This window comes from Diadema antillarum, unplaced genomic scaffold (genome assembly GCF_040938485.1).
Source record: "Diadema antillarum isolate AM-2024a unplaced genomic scaffold, OU_Dant_1.0 scf00000006, whole genome shotgun sequence".
Classification (NCBI taxonomy): Eukaryota; Metazoa; Echinodermata; class Echinoidea; order Diadematoida; family Diadematidae; genus Diadema; species Diadema antillarum.
The window spans coordinates 651,315-665,756 of record NW_027270895.1 but is presented as its reverse complement, the minus strand read 5'-3'; the positions used below and the strand labels follow the sequence as shown (position 1 = coordinate 665,756).

General features: G+C 38.3%; 1 protein-coding gene across 1 annotated transcript in view; it reads right to left on the bottom strand.

Moving 5' to 3' along the window:
* LOC139714568 (von Willebrand factor A domain-containing protein 8-like) overlaps nt 1-14,442 on the bottom strand; it is a 65,455-nt gene that overhangs the window by 27,150 nt on the left and 23,863 nt on the right. The window contains exons 15-26 of the mRNA XM_071626287.1: nt 13,699-13,812; nt 12,681-12,849; nt 11,757-11,834; nt 10,873-10,988; nt 9,914-10,035; nt 9,300-9,406; nt 8,409-8,557; nt 7,952-8,027; nt 7,528-7,663; nt 6,751-6,870; nt 6,083-6,288; nt 4,089-4,240 (exon numbers count right to left, since the gene is read on the bottom strand). Coding sequence (XP_071482388.1) covers nt 4,089-4,240; nt 6,083-6,288; nt 6,751-6,870; nt 7,528-7,663; nt 7,952-8,027; nt 8,409-8,557; nt 9,300-9,406; nt 9,914-10,035; nt 10,873-10,988; nt 11,757-11,834; nt 12,681-12,849; nt 13,699-13,812 — 1,545 coding nt within the window. The remainder of the gene's footprint in view (nt 1-4,088; nt 4,241-6,082; nt 6,289-6,750; nt 6,871-7,527; nt 7,664-7,951; nt 8,028-8,408; nt 8,558-9,299; nt 9,407-9,913; nt 10,036-10,872; nt 10,989-11,756; nt 11,835-12,680; nt 12,850-13,698; nt 13,813-14,442) is intronic.

The window sequence follows — 14,442 nt, the reverse complement described above, 5'->3', positions numbered from 1 at the left end:
GTAAGCTGTACAGGAGAAGGAAGATTTTGTACATTAATTTTTGTACAGGCAAGCCCCTCTTGGTAGGGCAGTGGGAACAATGAAGAGGTTACCCTGGATAAAGAAGACTACATCATCATTATCATTATCATTACAACTACCTGATGATGACAAAACACATTTGTAAATTGCATGAAAATCATTAATTTTGTCTACCAATGAATAAATTGTACTTATACCAAAGATTTGGTTCAAGGAAATGTAAGCGGCGGAAGCATACTTTCGTTAGAAAATGAGTTTCTAGTCATATTGCCTTTTGATTGGTCTGCAGGGGAAAGGGACAGTTGAATCCCCAAACAACACCCAATACACCCTTCTCTCTTCAGACGTGGGTATCAGATCTTAAAATAATTTGATCAGGAAATGTATTCCTAATCCTCCACCTAAAGAGAGCAACAAATTGTTGAACTTTGTTATTATTCTAATAAAATGCAAAAGCTCCCTCGTGAGAGAGGGGAAACATCCCCCCTCCCATACCATACCCCCACTCTGTCGCTGCACTGCCTTCCGTGTGTGTTTCCTAGAATATGGAATATAGTCCCAACCCCTCAGGAAAAATTCTTGCGTACAGCCCTAGACTCGACAAAGGTATATTAACTGTAAAAAAAAAAAGAGACATATTGTCAGCTGAGAACCAGAAGGGCACTATCACATTCTAAAATTTGAGCGTAAATAGAAACGAAGCAATCAATTTTCATGAAATAAAACTAAATTCAATCAAAAGTGAGTAGATTTATAAGCATTGTTCCAAATATCAGGTAAAAAGTGCCCTTTTGGTTGTAATCTTTAACATTTTACAGATAATTTACATAACTTAAAATTGACACCATAATGTAGAGGAGATCAAGCTCTACAATGTTATACAAACAACTCAATACTCCCCAAAATTGTGATAACATCCTTCCGTTTCCAAGCCGACAATATGATGTCTTCTATATGGTACAACATATTCTGTGTGAGATAGTCATCCTGTTGTGCAAACACAAGGTCGTTACAGGAATTTCTTGAAATTTGACCATTCAGTAAATTCTGTCAAATTAAACCTCTCTATATATCCAAGTCATATCATGTCTTCTTTTAATGATTGTGACATACACAGGAAACTCCCTGCTTCTGGTCATTAAAAGACACACATACTTACTAATAAAATTATTATTTTCGACAAAAAAAAAAAAATCAAATTTAGCTTTTTGACATGTCAGCTTGAATGTCTGATGTTTGTCTCTGTCAAAAATAGTAACATGTGCTCAACAGTAAAGAAATAGTGTTGGAAAAAAAGAAATATAAAGTCATAATAATTTGAAGTCTTGATGCTGCTTGCATGTTGGCAATAAATTCTAAAGGCACATTTTTCTTGGTAGTAATTTTTGTTCTGGTTTTTCAACTAATTAATGAAATATGAATACAACAAGTGACACAACAAATAAAAGGCATGGGATCCGAGAAAGGTGTAAAAATTTAAATTTGATCATTTTATTTCACACGAATATCTTTTGGACGAATCATTTCGGCAAACTTTCCGAGTTTGACACCAACATACAAGCAAGTCAAGCATGATACATTATTACACAAAATACATACCATGAATATTAAATATGACAAGAACGTATCATCATACACACTGCATATAACCCATTATAAATCAGATATAATATACTGTATATGCCATATATTTCACATGGTTTTCATTTTTGCAAATTTTGTGGGTCCCAGTGTTCACAATACACAAAAATATATACTCTGATCCCAACGAATTTTGAATAATCTACATCTGAAGCATGTCATATCATATTTCCAAGCAAGAAACTTACACGGAAGAAATTTGCATTTCAGGACCAGAATTATCGGTGCCTCTAAAAATCATAACATCCATATCACAGCTATTTAAAGTCAGAATACATTCTGCAAGTTATTCATATGCTTCTTCTTCCTTTTGGTTTCTAAAAGCCTTTAATCTCAATTTATCTGTTGTAGGCTTTCGATACATCGCAAATCATTTGTGCCACAGTCTGACATACCAACATATTCTCTCTAGTTTTGGTGCATTTTAATAGTAAAATAGGTTTGATTTGCCACCAGTGTCCTAAAAAGCACAGAAACGAACAATCATGTCTGACATGAATGCATGAACTTTTTCTCTCTTTTTTTTTTCAGGAATAATTTTGTTTGTTTGTTTGTTTTAAAACAATGAGACAGAAAAAAAAATGGTAAAAACAAGACCCAAATTACTTGCTAGCTTGATAATTGTGTAAAAAGTTCACATCAATACCAACATGAAGGACTTTGTGCTTTGAATTAAAATTGATTAGTGGGTCACTCCTGCCTTAACACTCCAGGATAGGATATTTTGAGTATGAAGGCTAGTACATGCACACAGAATAGCCAGGCTAATCAATGTTGTTGAAATTTTGGGAGTTCTTAGCTGGAATAAATGTTACAATAGGCTGTTTATTGCACTTGATTCATTTCATATCATATTTCTATGTCTGCACTTCTGCTTTGCTTCAATTAATCATTGCTAAGTCAAGCAATCCTCAATAAGCTTCGATGACTTTTGTGACGCAAAGAAGGCAGGAAAAATGACAGCCTCTCCCGCAACTCATTAGACATCCATTTTCATTGGCTGAAATTCATTTCGCATACATCGATTGTTGACTAGCCAAGAAAGCTTTGGCCAACCAGTGTTAAGCTTTCAGATGTCCAATACAGAATGAAATACAGCTTAACAGGCGACTCTGATTCGGACTGGCAGTTTCATTTCGGAATATTAATATTTCGTCATAGCCGAATAACTGCAGTATATAGAGAGATATAGCTCAAGATATTGGCACATGAAGATTTACTTCACTGTAACAAAATTTTGTTATAACCCTGTTTGTTACAATGTGCATGCACTGTAATAAAGCATCTCCTGTATAAAGTACTGAAGACAAGAGTTATTCACAGTGCAGTAATGTAAAATTCTTTCCTATGTTCTACCATTAAGGCGTTAGAATTAGTTCTGCAATCATACAAGACCTCACCAAATAAAAAAAACAGTATGGTGAAAAAAAATGGGATGAACAAGTTCAGCACAGTTTTGATCAAGTCCTAAGTCACTAGTATTCCAACATTGCAATAAAACCTTCCAAGAGACCAGACCAGTGCAGTACATAAAGAGAGTCTAGCCAACTGCTAAATTGGATGCCGTGGTGCAACTCAGCCTATGAAGCGTTAAGAGGGTTAGCATGTACACTCAGATGTCATTATCAAAGCAAGCTAAGTACAGTGTATTAACAATGGGCACCGCACACGCGCTCTCTTCAGTAACGACGTGCTTCCACGTAGGTCACGAGACTGGCTACTGACCAATTGCAGGCTTCAAAACTCATTAGACAAAACCGAGTTGGCCAAACTCTCTTTATACACAGCACTGGACCAGACTATGTACTTCCTAGGGCAAAGGCTGCTCCTTGCCAATGACTTGCCCAACATAGCAACAACTGAAGAATGAAAACTAGATTGCAAGTCATGAAAGGTATCATGTAAGAACACTTGAAATGAAATTAATAAGTCCTGAGTGAGAGAGAAAAATAAATTCACAGACTTGAAAATTAATCTGAGTTAAGCAGCATTTCCTTCTATCAAAGGTGACACCCCCAACAAGCAAACCACCCATCTTACGAGTCCAATATGGGACCAATTCCGCAGAATTACCCCTTTATATGCTCCATAATATGCTTTTTGTCAGTGTTCATCCAACACAAGCCCATACCAAGGTTTCCTGAGATAGACAGACTGGCAAACAATATTGGGGTCCATTTCATGAAGTCGCCACATAAAAGTCTTTACGTAAATCTCAGAATGGCCAAAGTCGCTCATATGTACATGTAGCTACACTGTATGCAGAGACTTTCAAGTCCATTTCATGAAGTCTCTCATTAGTGTGTCTAACGAGCGAAAAGTCCCTCGTAAGACTTTCATGAAACGGACCCCTGGACTCTGCTTTACTTCATGTCCAGCATCTGAACCCATAATGCCTGTGGTCATTGGGGTGTGGGGGAGCTTACTCTTTGGCCAGCTGGACATTGGCCGCACTGGCCCCGATCGGGATGCCGTGCTTGTGAAGGATCTCCACCACCTGTTCTCTCATCTCGTTGTTGTAGGCGTCAAAGTCAAAGACGTTCTTCACCACCATGGCTAGTCCCTCACCTGGGTATTTCTGTACGTAAATGAATAAAAAGATTATGTGACTGTGAATCACAAAACGAACATAAAGTCGCACACACTGATTTTGCGTGAGGACTGAAAATACGTGAAATTGGTCAACCTAGCCAATCTTGATTTTTTCATATTTTCTAAAAGAGCAAGTCTTCTTTTACCTCATGCTAAAAGTTGGGATCATAAAACGGGCGGGAAAGTGTATTTTCAGTAGTTTATCTCGAACATATTTGGTAGAATAGTGTGATTAGGTGTGTCTTTAGAGCCCCTTTTTAATTTCTGAAAAACCTTGTAAACTCTCTTCCCTTTCAACTCTAAAAACTTTTGAAAGGATAGTGCTACTGCTTTGAAAGTTGGCATTAATTATGGACAGAATGTGTTAATGAAGCATGCTTAATTTCAGTTTAATCTGATAATCTCTTCATTGTTGTTACTCAGGTGGTTTACTTCCTGTTTTTTGTCCCATTCATCGCACAGTCAGCACGGTTTGGTAAAGATTAAGCGCTTGAATAGACACTGTACTTTAGAGCCTCTTTTCTCAGTTCACCCTTTTCCTGAGTTTGAGCTTTCTTTCCAATATTTAGATAGGTTAGGAGAGTCCATTTGATTTGAGTTATACATCATTTTAAAGCTTAAAGTCTGCTCTTTCAGAATATGGTCTTCACTAAAAATTCATGTCTGGTGACTTTTTGTGTGTTTTGTGGTGCAGGGTCACATATGTATATAATATCAGGACAGAAATGCTATTATTGCACTCCATAATGTTTCACAAATGCTAAAGCCTTAAAGGGGAACAAAACCCAAATATGCATGTAGACTGAGTGAAAGTTTAAAGTTTTGATGCAGCCATTGCTGGATGAGCAGACTACTACAGTTTGTGACATCACATATGAAGAATGATATAATGGATACATAGATAAGATTCAAAATATTTTCACTTTTCTGGCATAATGAAAGAACACTAGTCACTTGATTTATCTCTTTCAGAAAGCAGAGGAAATGTGTACTTTCCATGAAAAAAAAATTGTTGAATTTTCTTTTTAGATCATTCTTCATATGTGACATTACAAGCTATAGTAGCCTTCTCATCTAGCAACAGCTGCAACAGAAATTTAAAATTTCATATCAGCTTTTGAATGGATTGTCTGATTTTCCTCAAACTTTCACTGATGTGTCCAACTAATATTGCTTCATTCACTTATAATTTACTTGTATATTTGGGTTTCATTCCCCTTTAAATGCCTACTGCATCAAAGACATGTATTATATTATTTTTGGGTGACTTACCATGACAACTATTGCATAATATTACAGAGAATGCTGACTGGCTGTAAATGTAAAATTCATTCAACAGAGTCCTTGGAAATTTGATTTACAAAGGCTACAGCCCGTAAATCAAGAGATAAATATACCAGTAATTGAATAGAAAATTACTATAATGCAATACTGCATGACTGACAACTGATAAGAACAAAAAGACATCACAATTTACAAAAGCTTGTTTTTCCCATTGGTTATGTCTATGACAAAGCTTTGGCAGTGACGCTATCAGTGTATTGTGGCATACTGCAACTTATAGATCGGTTTGTGCGGGGTTGTGCATTTCAGCAAACACGTGAAGATGGCATCGCTACACAAACTCAAACATTCCACTAGCTCATGAGAGTTTCCTACACTTTCACTGTAAGCACTGAGCTGTAGCAGACATTGCACTGTTATAGCACCATGTAGAGCAAAAAAAGAATGAAAGAAAAAACTTTCCACATCTGGACCACCGACAGTCTTTGACTATGAATCTAGATCTGGACTACGAACAAGGCTCTGACCCAGAGGGAACACTGACCTGTAGATGCTTGACCATATTGACCACCTCCCTAGTGGAGTAGGGGTAAGCGATGAGGCCCTGGTCCGCCAAGTCCCTCAGCTCGCTGAAGGCCAGGACCAGCCGGCGTAGAACCGGCTTGGGCACGTCGGGTCCGTAGCGCTGCAGCATTGCCATCTCGGACTCGATGTCGGGATTGTCGATGGCGTGGCAGCTGAAGATGTCACCTAGCAACAGGGAAGACAAGGAGAGAAGAAGAATCAAAATTTGATGGATGAATAAATTAAAATCAAAGGAAGGTACAAAACAGCAAACTACAGTCCTAACAACCCTGCTAAAACTTGCTTGGCAGAAGATGTTCACTATGTACAGAAAAACGGACAAAAATGAAAGATTACCACTGATCAAATGGATAAATTGCTAAACGATTTAATTGTAGATGGCTGGCATTGCATCATACAAGGTAGCACTGAAAAATGACTTTGACATTCATTGCTGGTGTAGTTCTCATAAAAAGTGAGAAGATGTGGCAAATAATCACTGTCTTGGATAAGTTAACTGTATGAAGTAACAGAATGATTTTCACTCTTCATCAAAACTTTCATCAAAATGACAGACACTGGCGAGTATGCGATGATACAATCTAGTAGGCGACTCTCGAGTAAGAGTGAAAAGTCCACCCCACTCACCTAGAGAGCCGAAGAAGTCGTTGCCGAGGAAAGGGAAGCCGGGACGGTTGGCGAGGACCATCATGCTGAAATCCGGGTGGGTGATGATGATGTCCTCCGACGGCTGCAGACCAGAATGAGCTGATGAATCAAGGTAAAAGATATGACAAAAGATGATGCTCTACATCTGTCAAACTTCTCCTCATCTACCGTCATATTCAGAATGCTTTTATCACTTGAAGTTGTACAACTTAAGCGCAATCCTGGAGGTTGGAGAGAATCCCTAAACACAGTGCATACTACTCACGAACTGATGAATACTTTTGACATATCCCTACTACTACCACTCAAGTAGACACAGGACTAACACCTGTGCATATTTTTAAGACAGAAACATACACTTGCAGTTGAGCTGAAATAGCTTTGTTTTACCCACATTCGAGAGACCATTATCTTTGGTCAAATATTCCGTCATGATTGAAATTTCTTGATAATACAAACTTCAGCAACCCATCTACTGGAACAAGCGATAGCATTCAGAAATCACTACACTATTGTCAATTTTTATGACTTTTTGTTACAAGCAAGGCTGGTTTTTGGCCAAAATCTTATGGGTCTAGAGGCTGTTTGATTTTACAGGTATGCAAGTTCTCAATCATGAAAGGCCTACACATCCATACGAACCTCAAACATGATAAAGAAACACATTAAATGGACAAGGCAAAAAAGCAATAGGTTTCATATGCCACAGGTCAGTCACAGAGAAATGAGAGGGGATTGTGAATGGGTTTTCTTCACCTGACACGATCCGTCGACCATCAGCCAGCAGCATCTCCCCGCTCTCCACCAGGGCCTTCAGGACGCAGGTCACGTGGGTGGGGGCCTTGTCTGCCTCATCCACCACCAGGGTGTGGCCATACTTCACTGCCTTCACCTACAGGAGTGGACCACAAAAGGGGGGATTAACTATTACTAACCATTTTTGTCCCTATGCACTTTGCTGTAACTAGCCAAGAGATTTCTTTAGCATCACAGTAATTCATCCCTCCGCCCCCCCAAAAAAAAAAAAAAAAATGTATAGATACATATCTTGCATTTACTATACAAAATGATATAGCCAATAACATTTTTACTATTTTACTATTTTTATTATTACTCTGAAAGCAACAGGTCAATTAAGAACAAACAAGATGCACTGTTTTACTTTCTGATGTATACATACCAGAGGGGAGTCTTCATACACAATCACACCATCCTGGACATTGGGTTGGAGTGTCAGGGTCTGTACAGTTGTATCCCTGCGTGATTTAACAAGAACATGAAAATGGTATGCCTCAGGGTCGCTTATATCACCAGCAATCAACAATTTGATAATGATTCTACGATGGATCAGACATGGATCATTGCACCTGGAGCCTCCAGAAGAAAGTACAAATAAACAAAAAGTAAACAAGATAATCTATTTTGAATCTTTAATAGAATCCTGATTGGGCCACCAAAATATAACTGTTTTGGAAATTTGGTGGCCCCAGATCAATATTTAGTGGCCCTGGGCCTTGGGCCATTGGGCCACTGTTTATGTTGAAACTTAGATAACACAAGGCTGTTTTTAAAACCTGCCAAGGATATCCAATCATGCATCACTGATTTATGTGCAAAGGCCATGGCTGAGCTCCTACCTGTGTAACTGGATGTACTGCCGGGGTCTGTTGAGTAGATGGAGGAAGCGGTCCACTAGTTTGTTCTTGCCGACTCCTTGGTTACCGACAAGGAGGAGATGTTCTCCCAGGGAGAAATCCTTCAGCATGTCCTCCATGATGGCAAGATGCTGTGCGAACAAAAAAAAAAAAAAAGAAGCTCAGAATTATAAAACAAATAATGCACGTAATGTAGGGTGCATTATTTAGAGATGAGGTGAACTTGAGTGTATTTGTAAGACAGTCACATGCACAACATTGTAAGTACCAAAGAGTGTGCTGCATTTCTGCTTTGATACATCACAAACTTAAACATGTGCATTATTTGTTTTATAAAATGGGTCCACGTACTATATCAGTTGTGAAACTTTGTATTGCAATACCATGGGGCCGCTCTTCAATCTACCATGCAGACGATCGTGTGAATCAACGCAATTGTTTGGTTCTGTGCTGACCGCACAGCGCGATCAGTAATCTGGAAAAGGATGACAAGCAGTTACAGTTACGTTTTTTTTTTTTTTTTTTTGCTGTGCACTTCTTGAACTCCAATTTTTGTCTGTCACTGTTGCTCATACATTCCTGTGAAAATTAATCAACTTGGGAAGTAAATCATGGTTAGGTGTAGTGAGTTTTTCCTGGGTTAATTCTGACATTTCACAGGTTTTCGCTTCTACTTTTCTTATCAGGTTTGTTCATTCATATTCACATGAATACATTAATGTGTTCCACTGGGGTAAAATCTGTATTGATCACACTTTATTGCCAGGTTGAGACATGAGCGTAAGAGCGCAATAGAAATTCTCTGTCACAAGCATCATACTTTATACAGATCACAAAATCTTCAGGTAGCAACACCACCACGTTGACCTTTACCTGTGGATTCTCATAGAAGAGGGTGTCGGGTACCATCATGCGGTTCTCTGGGTTGTAGAGCGACATCTCTGTCCTGCCGACCCTCAGTACATTGTCCTTTATCTCACCTGAGTAACAAACATCCAAAACACACACAATTTTTTTTTTTCAAACAAAAGTCACACAAACTTACATTTCAAAATTGCACATAGATATATTTGATTTAATTAACTAAAAAAAAGTTAGGATTTCTTTTTTTAAAGTTGTGATCAATCAAGTATAATTCACTTGATAAGAAAATACACATTTCTCATTTTCATAGTACAGACCAAATGGGGGGGGGGGGGGGGGCTCGCATATGACATCACAGCATTGCCAATTTGTGTATGATTGATCAAATTTCAAAAAGTCATAACTTTCTCAGCTTTCAATAGAATTCAATCAAACTTACACTATCCTGTTCTTTTAATTTTCCTGCTTCTATTCACACACAAACTAATTTCTGAGGTGATGTTTCCCTATAATGCTGCGATGTCCCTGTGCATTGACAACACAAAGCCCGTTCTGCCTCACTCTCAATATACTCCTGAGAAATATTGTCTGTCTAGCGGTTTTGCGGTTTGGAGACAACTCACATGTCATCCCCTTCTCCAGCTCATCCAGAGACTTGGAGTCATCCGTTGCCGTGGTTACAGGAGTGATGCCAGCATCCTCCAAGGCTTGGTCTAGAGACTGCCTCGCCAAATTTGGGAGAAATCTGCGAAGAAAAAAAATATATATATACATACACACAAGATAAAATCTCAATCTGTTATTCAAACTACTTTGTTGTGGACAAAATCTTTATGCACTTTTTTTTTAATTAAATAGTCTAAACTGTTGTACTTTCATTGAGATCACTTTCGGTTAATTTTGGCAGACTCATCTTCTACTTCTCCTTCTTCTAAGATAGAAACTACATGTCAAACAAATGATCTCAAGGAAAATAATAATTGTAGATCTTTCATTTTATTACCAATAATCTTACTACAAAACATAGCAATTTCAATGAATATCTACACAGGACAATGGATGTTTAAGCAATTTGCAATGATGCTTAAAACTAGTGAAGGGGTGCGGCAATAAACAATACTTTAAAGGGATGGTATAGTATTGGTTGAGTTGAGAATTCAACTTTTAACTTTTTGCAAAATGCTTGAAACCACTTCATGAAATGTTGATAAGCATACAATCTAAAAGTAATTTAAACTTTATTTGATGAAAATCAGTTTCACAGTGGCTGAAATATAAAACAAAAAAAACAAAGTACAAAAAAGCAATCTGGTCCCATCTGTTATTAGGATTGCCTTGTTTTGGATATCTAAGCCATTTCAAAACCAGATTTCATCAAATAAACTCTGAACTCCTCTTAGAATTGTATGCTCTTTCATATTTCATGAAAGGTTTCTCATTATCTTAAAAAAAAAAAAATCATCATAAAAAAAACGCTGGAAACCTCAAGCCCCTTCTCAACTAAAACTGTACTATCCCTTTAAAAAATATTCATAATTCTTTCTCCATCTTCCTATCTCATTGAGAGAAGTCAGGTACTGACCTTGACAGGCAAGCCTTGTTGATGGCCTCGTAGATACTCTGGTCTGAGTAGCGGGAGAGGCGGAGGGCGATGCGGATCAGGTTTCTGGTGGACAGGGACGAAGCCACGGACTGGAGCTGAAGACAGGAGGAAAAAAAATGAGGTAAAATTTCACATTACACATGTATTACAAATTAACTTGGTCATCTCTTGCACAACATTATGAATGCAAGTCTGAATCTTTTTGTTTTGCATGTCATCTATTGACTATTGTAAGTTGAGGAATAAATGTACTATGAGGGGGCACTATTGCTTTGACAATGACAAGGACCAAGTTTTTGTGGTCCAGTTTTTGTGCCTCACATGTTCCCACACTTTAATTAGTATAGATATAAATACAATGAACATTGCACTCTTCGTAAGATCTCATCTTTCTGCTACAAAACAGGAACTCCTTATAAAGTTTTGTGGCTAAATGCCCAGAGACCATCTCATATTGGTGGTCATCTTTACAGCAACGTCAAGAGAAAAAAAAAAATAATCCAGGAGAACACTATTAAATGGGGGTCATTAAGTGCAGAGGGGTCATCTAGCAGCCCAATCAATCAAACCAGGAGGCCATCTTACACAGGGGTTATCAAGTGATAGGTCCACTGTGTTAAGACCATCTTACTCTGGGGGTCACAGTACATCAGGGTCTCTCACATCACATCATACACTACGGACATTCTTAACCCATTGAGGATGGACTGATTTTGCTACAACATGCATTTTCCATAGACACCTGCCCGAGTAAACAAGGGACTCGTCCTCAACGGGTTAAGAATGGACAATCAACCAAGGGGGTCTTGTGAAGTTATGGTCATCTCTACTTAATGGTCAATCAATCAGGTCGACAAGCTTACATTGGGGTCAGTTGCGTGTCTCAGTCTATGGGTCAACTGCAGGACGGCATCCAGACTGTCCGTCGGCGCATTTGGAACCTGATGATGGGTGAAAGGATCAGCATCAGAGAATGAAACATCACATAAGTACAATGTATTAAAGAGCAACTTTCGATCATCGATTATGGACAAAAAAATTGGATGTACCATCCCTTGATTGCAACTTAGTAGTTTTTCATAGGTTATGCTCAATAGCACTGCACCAGATTAGTGGGTATGACGTCACCAAAGAGTTACAATTTATTTTATATAAATAGGATAAAGATATACCTAACAAACTTTATGACACAAGAACAATGTCAAGAAATATGTTCATTCATCATTGCTATGAAAGCAGGTAGATGACAATGCAAAAAGATAACAACTCTAAACTGCAGAGAAAATTTGTATATGATCGGAGTGTCATTTTTTTTTTCTAATGCTGTCTACGGCAAAAAAAAAAAAAAAAAAAATACTATGAAGCTTGGAATCTATGTAAGAGTATCAGAATGGAACTTGAAAGTTTACAGATCCATATCAAATAGTGATTGTTCATAAGAAATGGGTATATGCAATGGAAGTCCTTGAATTTGAATACACACTGCCTCATTCACAGAGTCTTTACCCCTCGCTCATCCCAATCTCGCCAACCCCCCCCCCCCTCCCCCAATCCCTTCTTCCTCTCTATCCCCTCCCCTGGGGATGATTTGAGGTTTGTTTAAAAACTCGGAAATCAAAATTTTCAAGTGATTTTGATACATGGAAAAAGCAAAATGTGTGTAAACATTAGGGGAAAAAAAAAATCGGAAATCAGATTTAAATCTGCAGAATATCATGCCTGCTCCCCCTGCCCCTTCTTCATCTCTACCCCCTCCCCCTCCCCTTCTACCACCCCGTCCTCCTCACCATTCCCTTTATGACAAACATCTCCTCCGCCATGCTCAGTGGCTTGATGTGGTGGTACGTGAAGAGGGTCAGGAGCTCAGAGTTCAGCCACTGCTGACTGCTGCTACCGACCACCGGTGGCTCGGCCAGAGCGACGATGCGGAATGACGGATGGATCCTCAGAATAGATCTGAAAACGGGAAAGAAAATAAGTACTACCAATGAGGGAGAAAAAAAAAATGACTGAGAAACATCCCTGAGAGAGAAAAAATGCAGTAAAACATTTGTTGTCCATCTGATGACCACGCATGAACTTGGAGTGTGCACTTGTCTGACAGCTGAGTCAAAGAATTGCACTCCAGACTTTATGAAATTTTTATCTCTACTTACAATTTCCTTAATTGACCCACACAAAGTCTCAAAGAAACAGCACTGACTCTCAGGCTTGCCTAAGTAATATTGATGTCACTGTCATTGGCATATTCATCATCATCATCATTATTATCATCCTCATCACTGTTATTTTCATCATCATCAACATTATAGTCTGATTATTAGCAATTATGATTAATATCACAAACAGTAAGTTAGAATTAGAAGTAGCAGCAGTAGTAGCAGTGGTAATAGTACTTAATTGCAGTAGTAGTAGTAGTAGTAGTGGTGGTAGTAGTAGTAGCAATAGTAGTAGTAGCAGTAGTAGTAGTAGTAGTAGCAATAGTAGTAGTAGCAGTAGCAGTAGTAGTAGTAGTAGTAGTAGTAGTAGAAGTAGTAGTAGTAGTAGTAGTAGTAGTAGTAATAGTTGTAGTTGTAGTTGTAGTTGTAGTAGTAGTTGTAGTAGTAGTAGTTGTAGTAGTAGTAGTAGCAGTAGTAGTAGTAGTAATAGTAGTAGTAGTAGTGGTAGTTGTTGTAGTAGTAGTAGTAGTAGTAGTAGTAGTACACTGTAGTAGTAGTAGTAGTAGTAGTAGTAGTAGTAGTAGTAGCAGTAGCAGCAGCAGTAGTACATCTCTTCTAGTATCATTATCATCAACTTTATTCGTACCTTTCAGCGAGCTCTGCCTCGGAGAGACCGGTGTCCTGTTTTGCCTGTTCAAATCTATCGTGACGCAGCAGTCTTGTCCCATCAAACAGAGTGACTTCACGGTCATGCACCAGTCTGGGGAAAAACATTGTCATTGAGGAATTAAGGAATTGAGAAATATCAAAAAGGAATTGCAATTTTGAAATGTCGTAGCATACTGGAAGTTCCAAAGGAACAGTTGGGTGGAGCATATGAAGTATCACTATCGTAATGCGAGACCACATCTTTTTTTGAAGTAATTGGCAGTTTATTTCTCTAATTTTCTAGAAGGAATGTTGGTGAGAGAGTGAGAAAAATGGCTTCTATAAGTAAAATTTGCAGGCCATTGCCTCTCTTCTGTATCCTGGCATCACCAGGAATTTCAGTAGTTCTATGCATACATTTTCGTGAACGTACACGTAACAAGAATGAATGAGAAGGTTGGTCACATTGAGTACTGTATACGCCAAATATTTCTCGAGGTTTATATTTTCGCGAATTTTGCGAGTTGGGTGCTATTCGCGAAATCAAAGACACGCGAAAATATTAATTTTGATCCCGATGTGAATGTTACATACACATGTACATTTCTCCGTTCAGGACAGGACTCCACGCTCGCGAATTTAACAATTCGCGAAATCATTGGGAATGCCTGATTCGCGAAAATTTAGACTCACGAAATATATGGCGTATACAGTAAATACAAGAATTAGATCCAGAGCATTC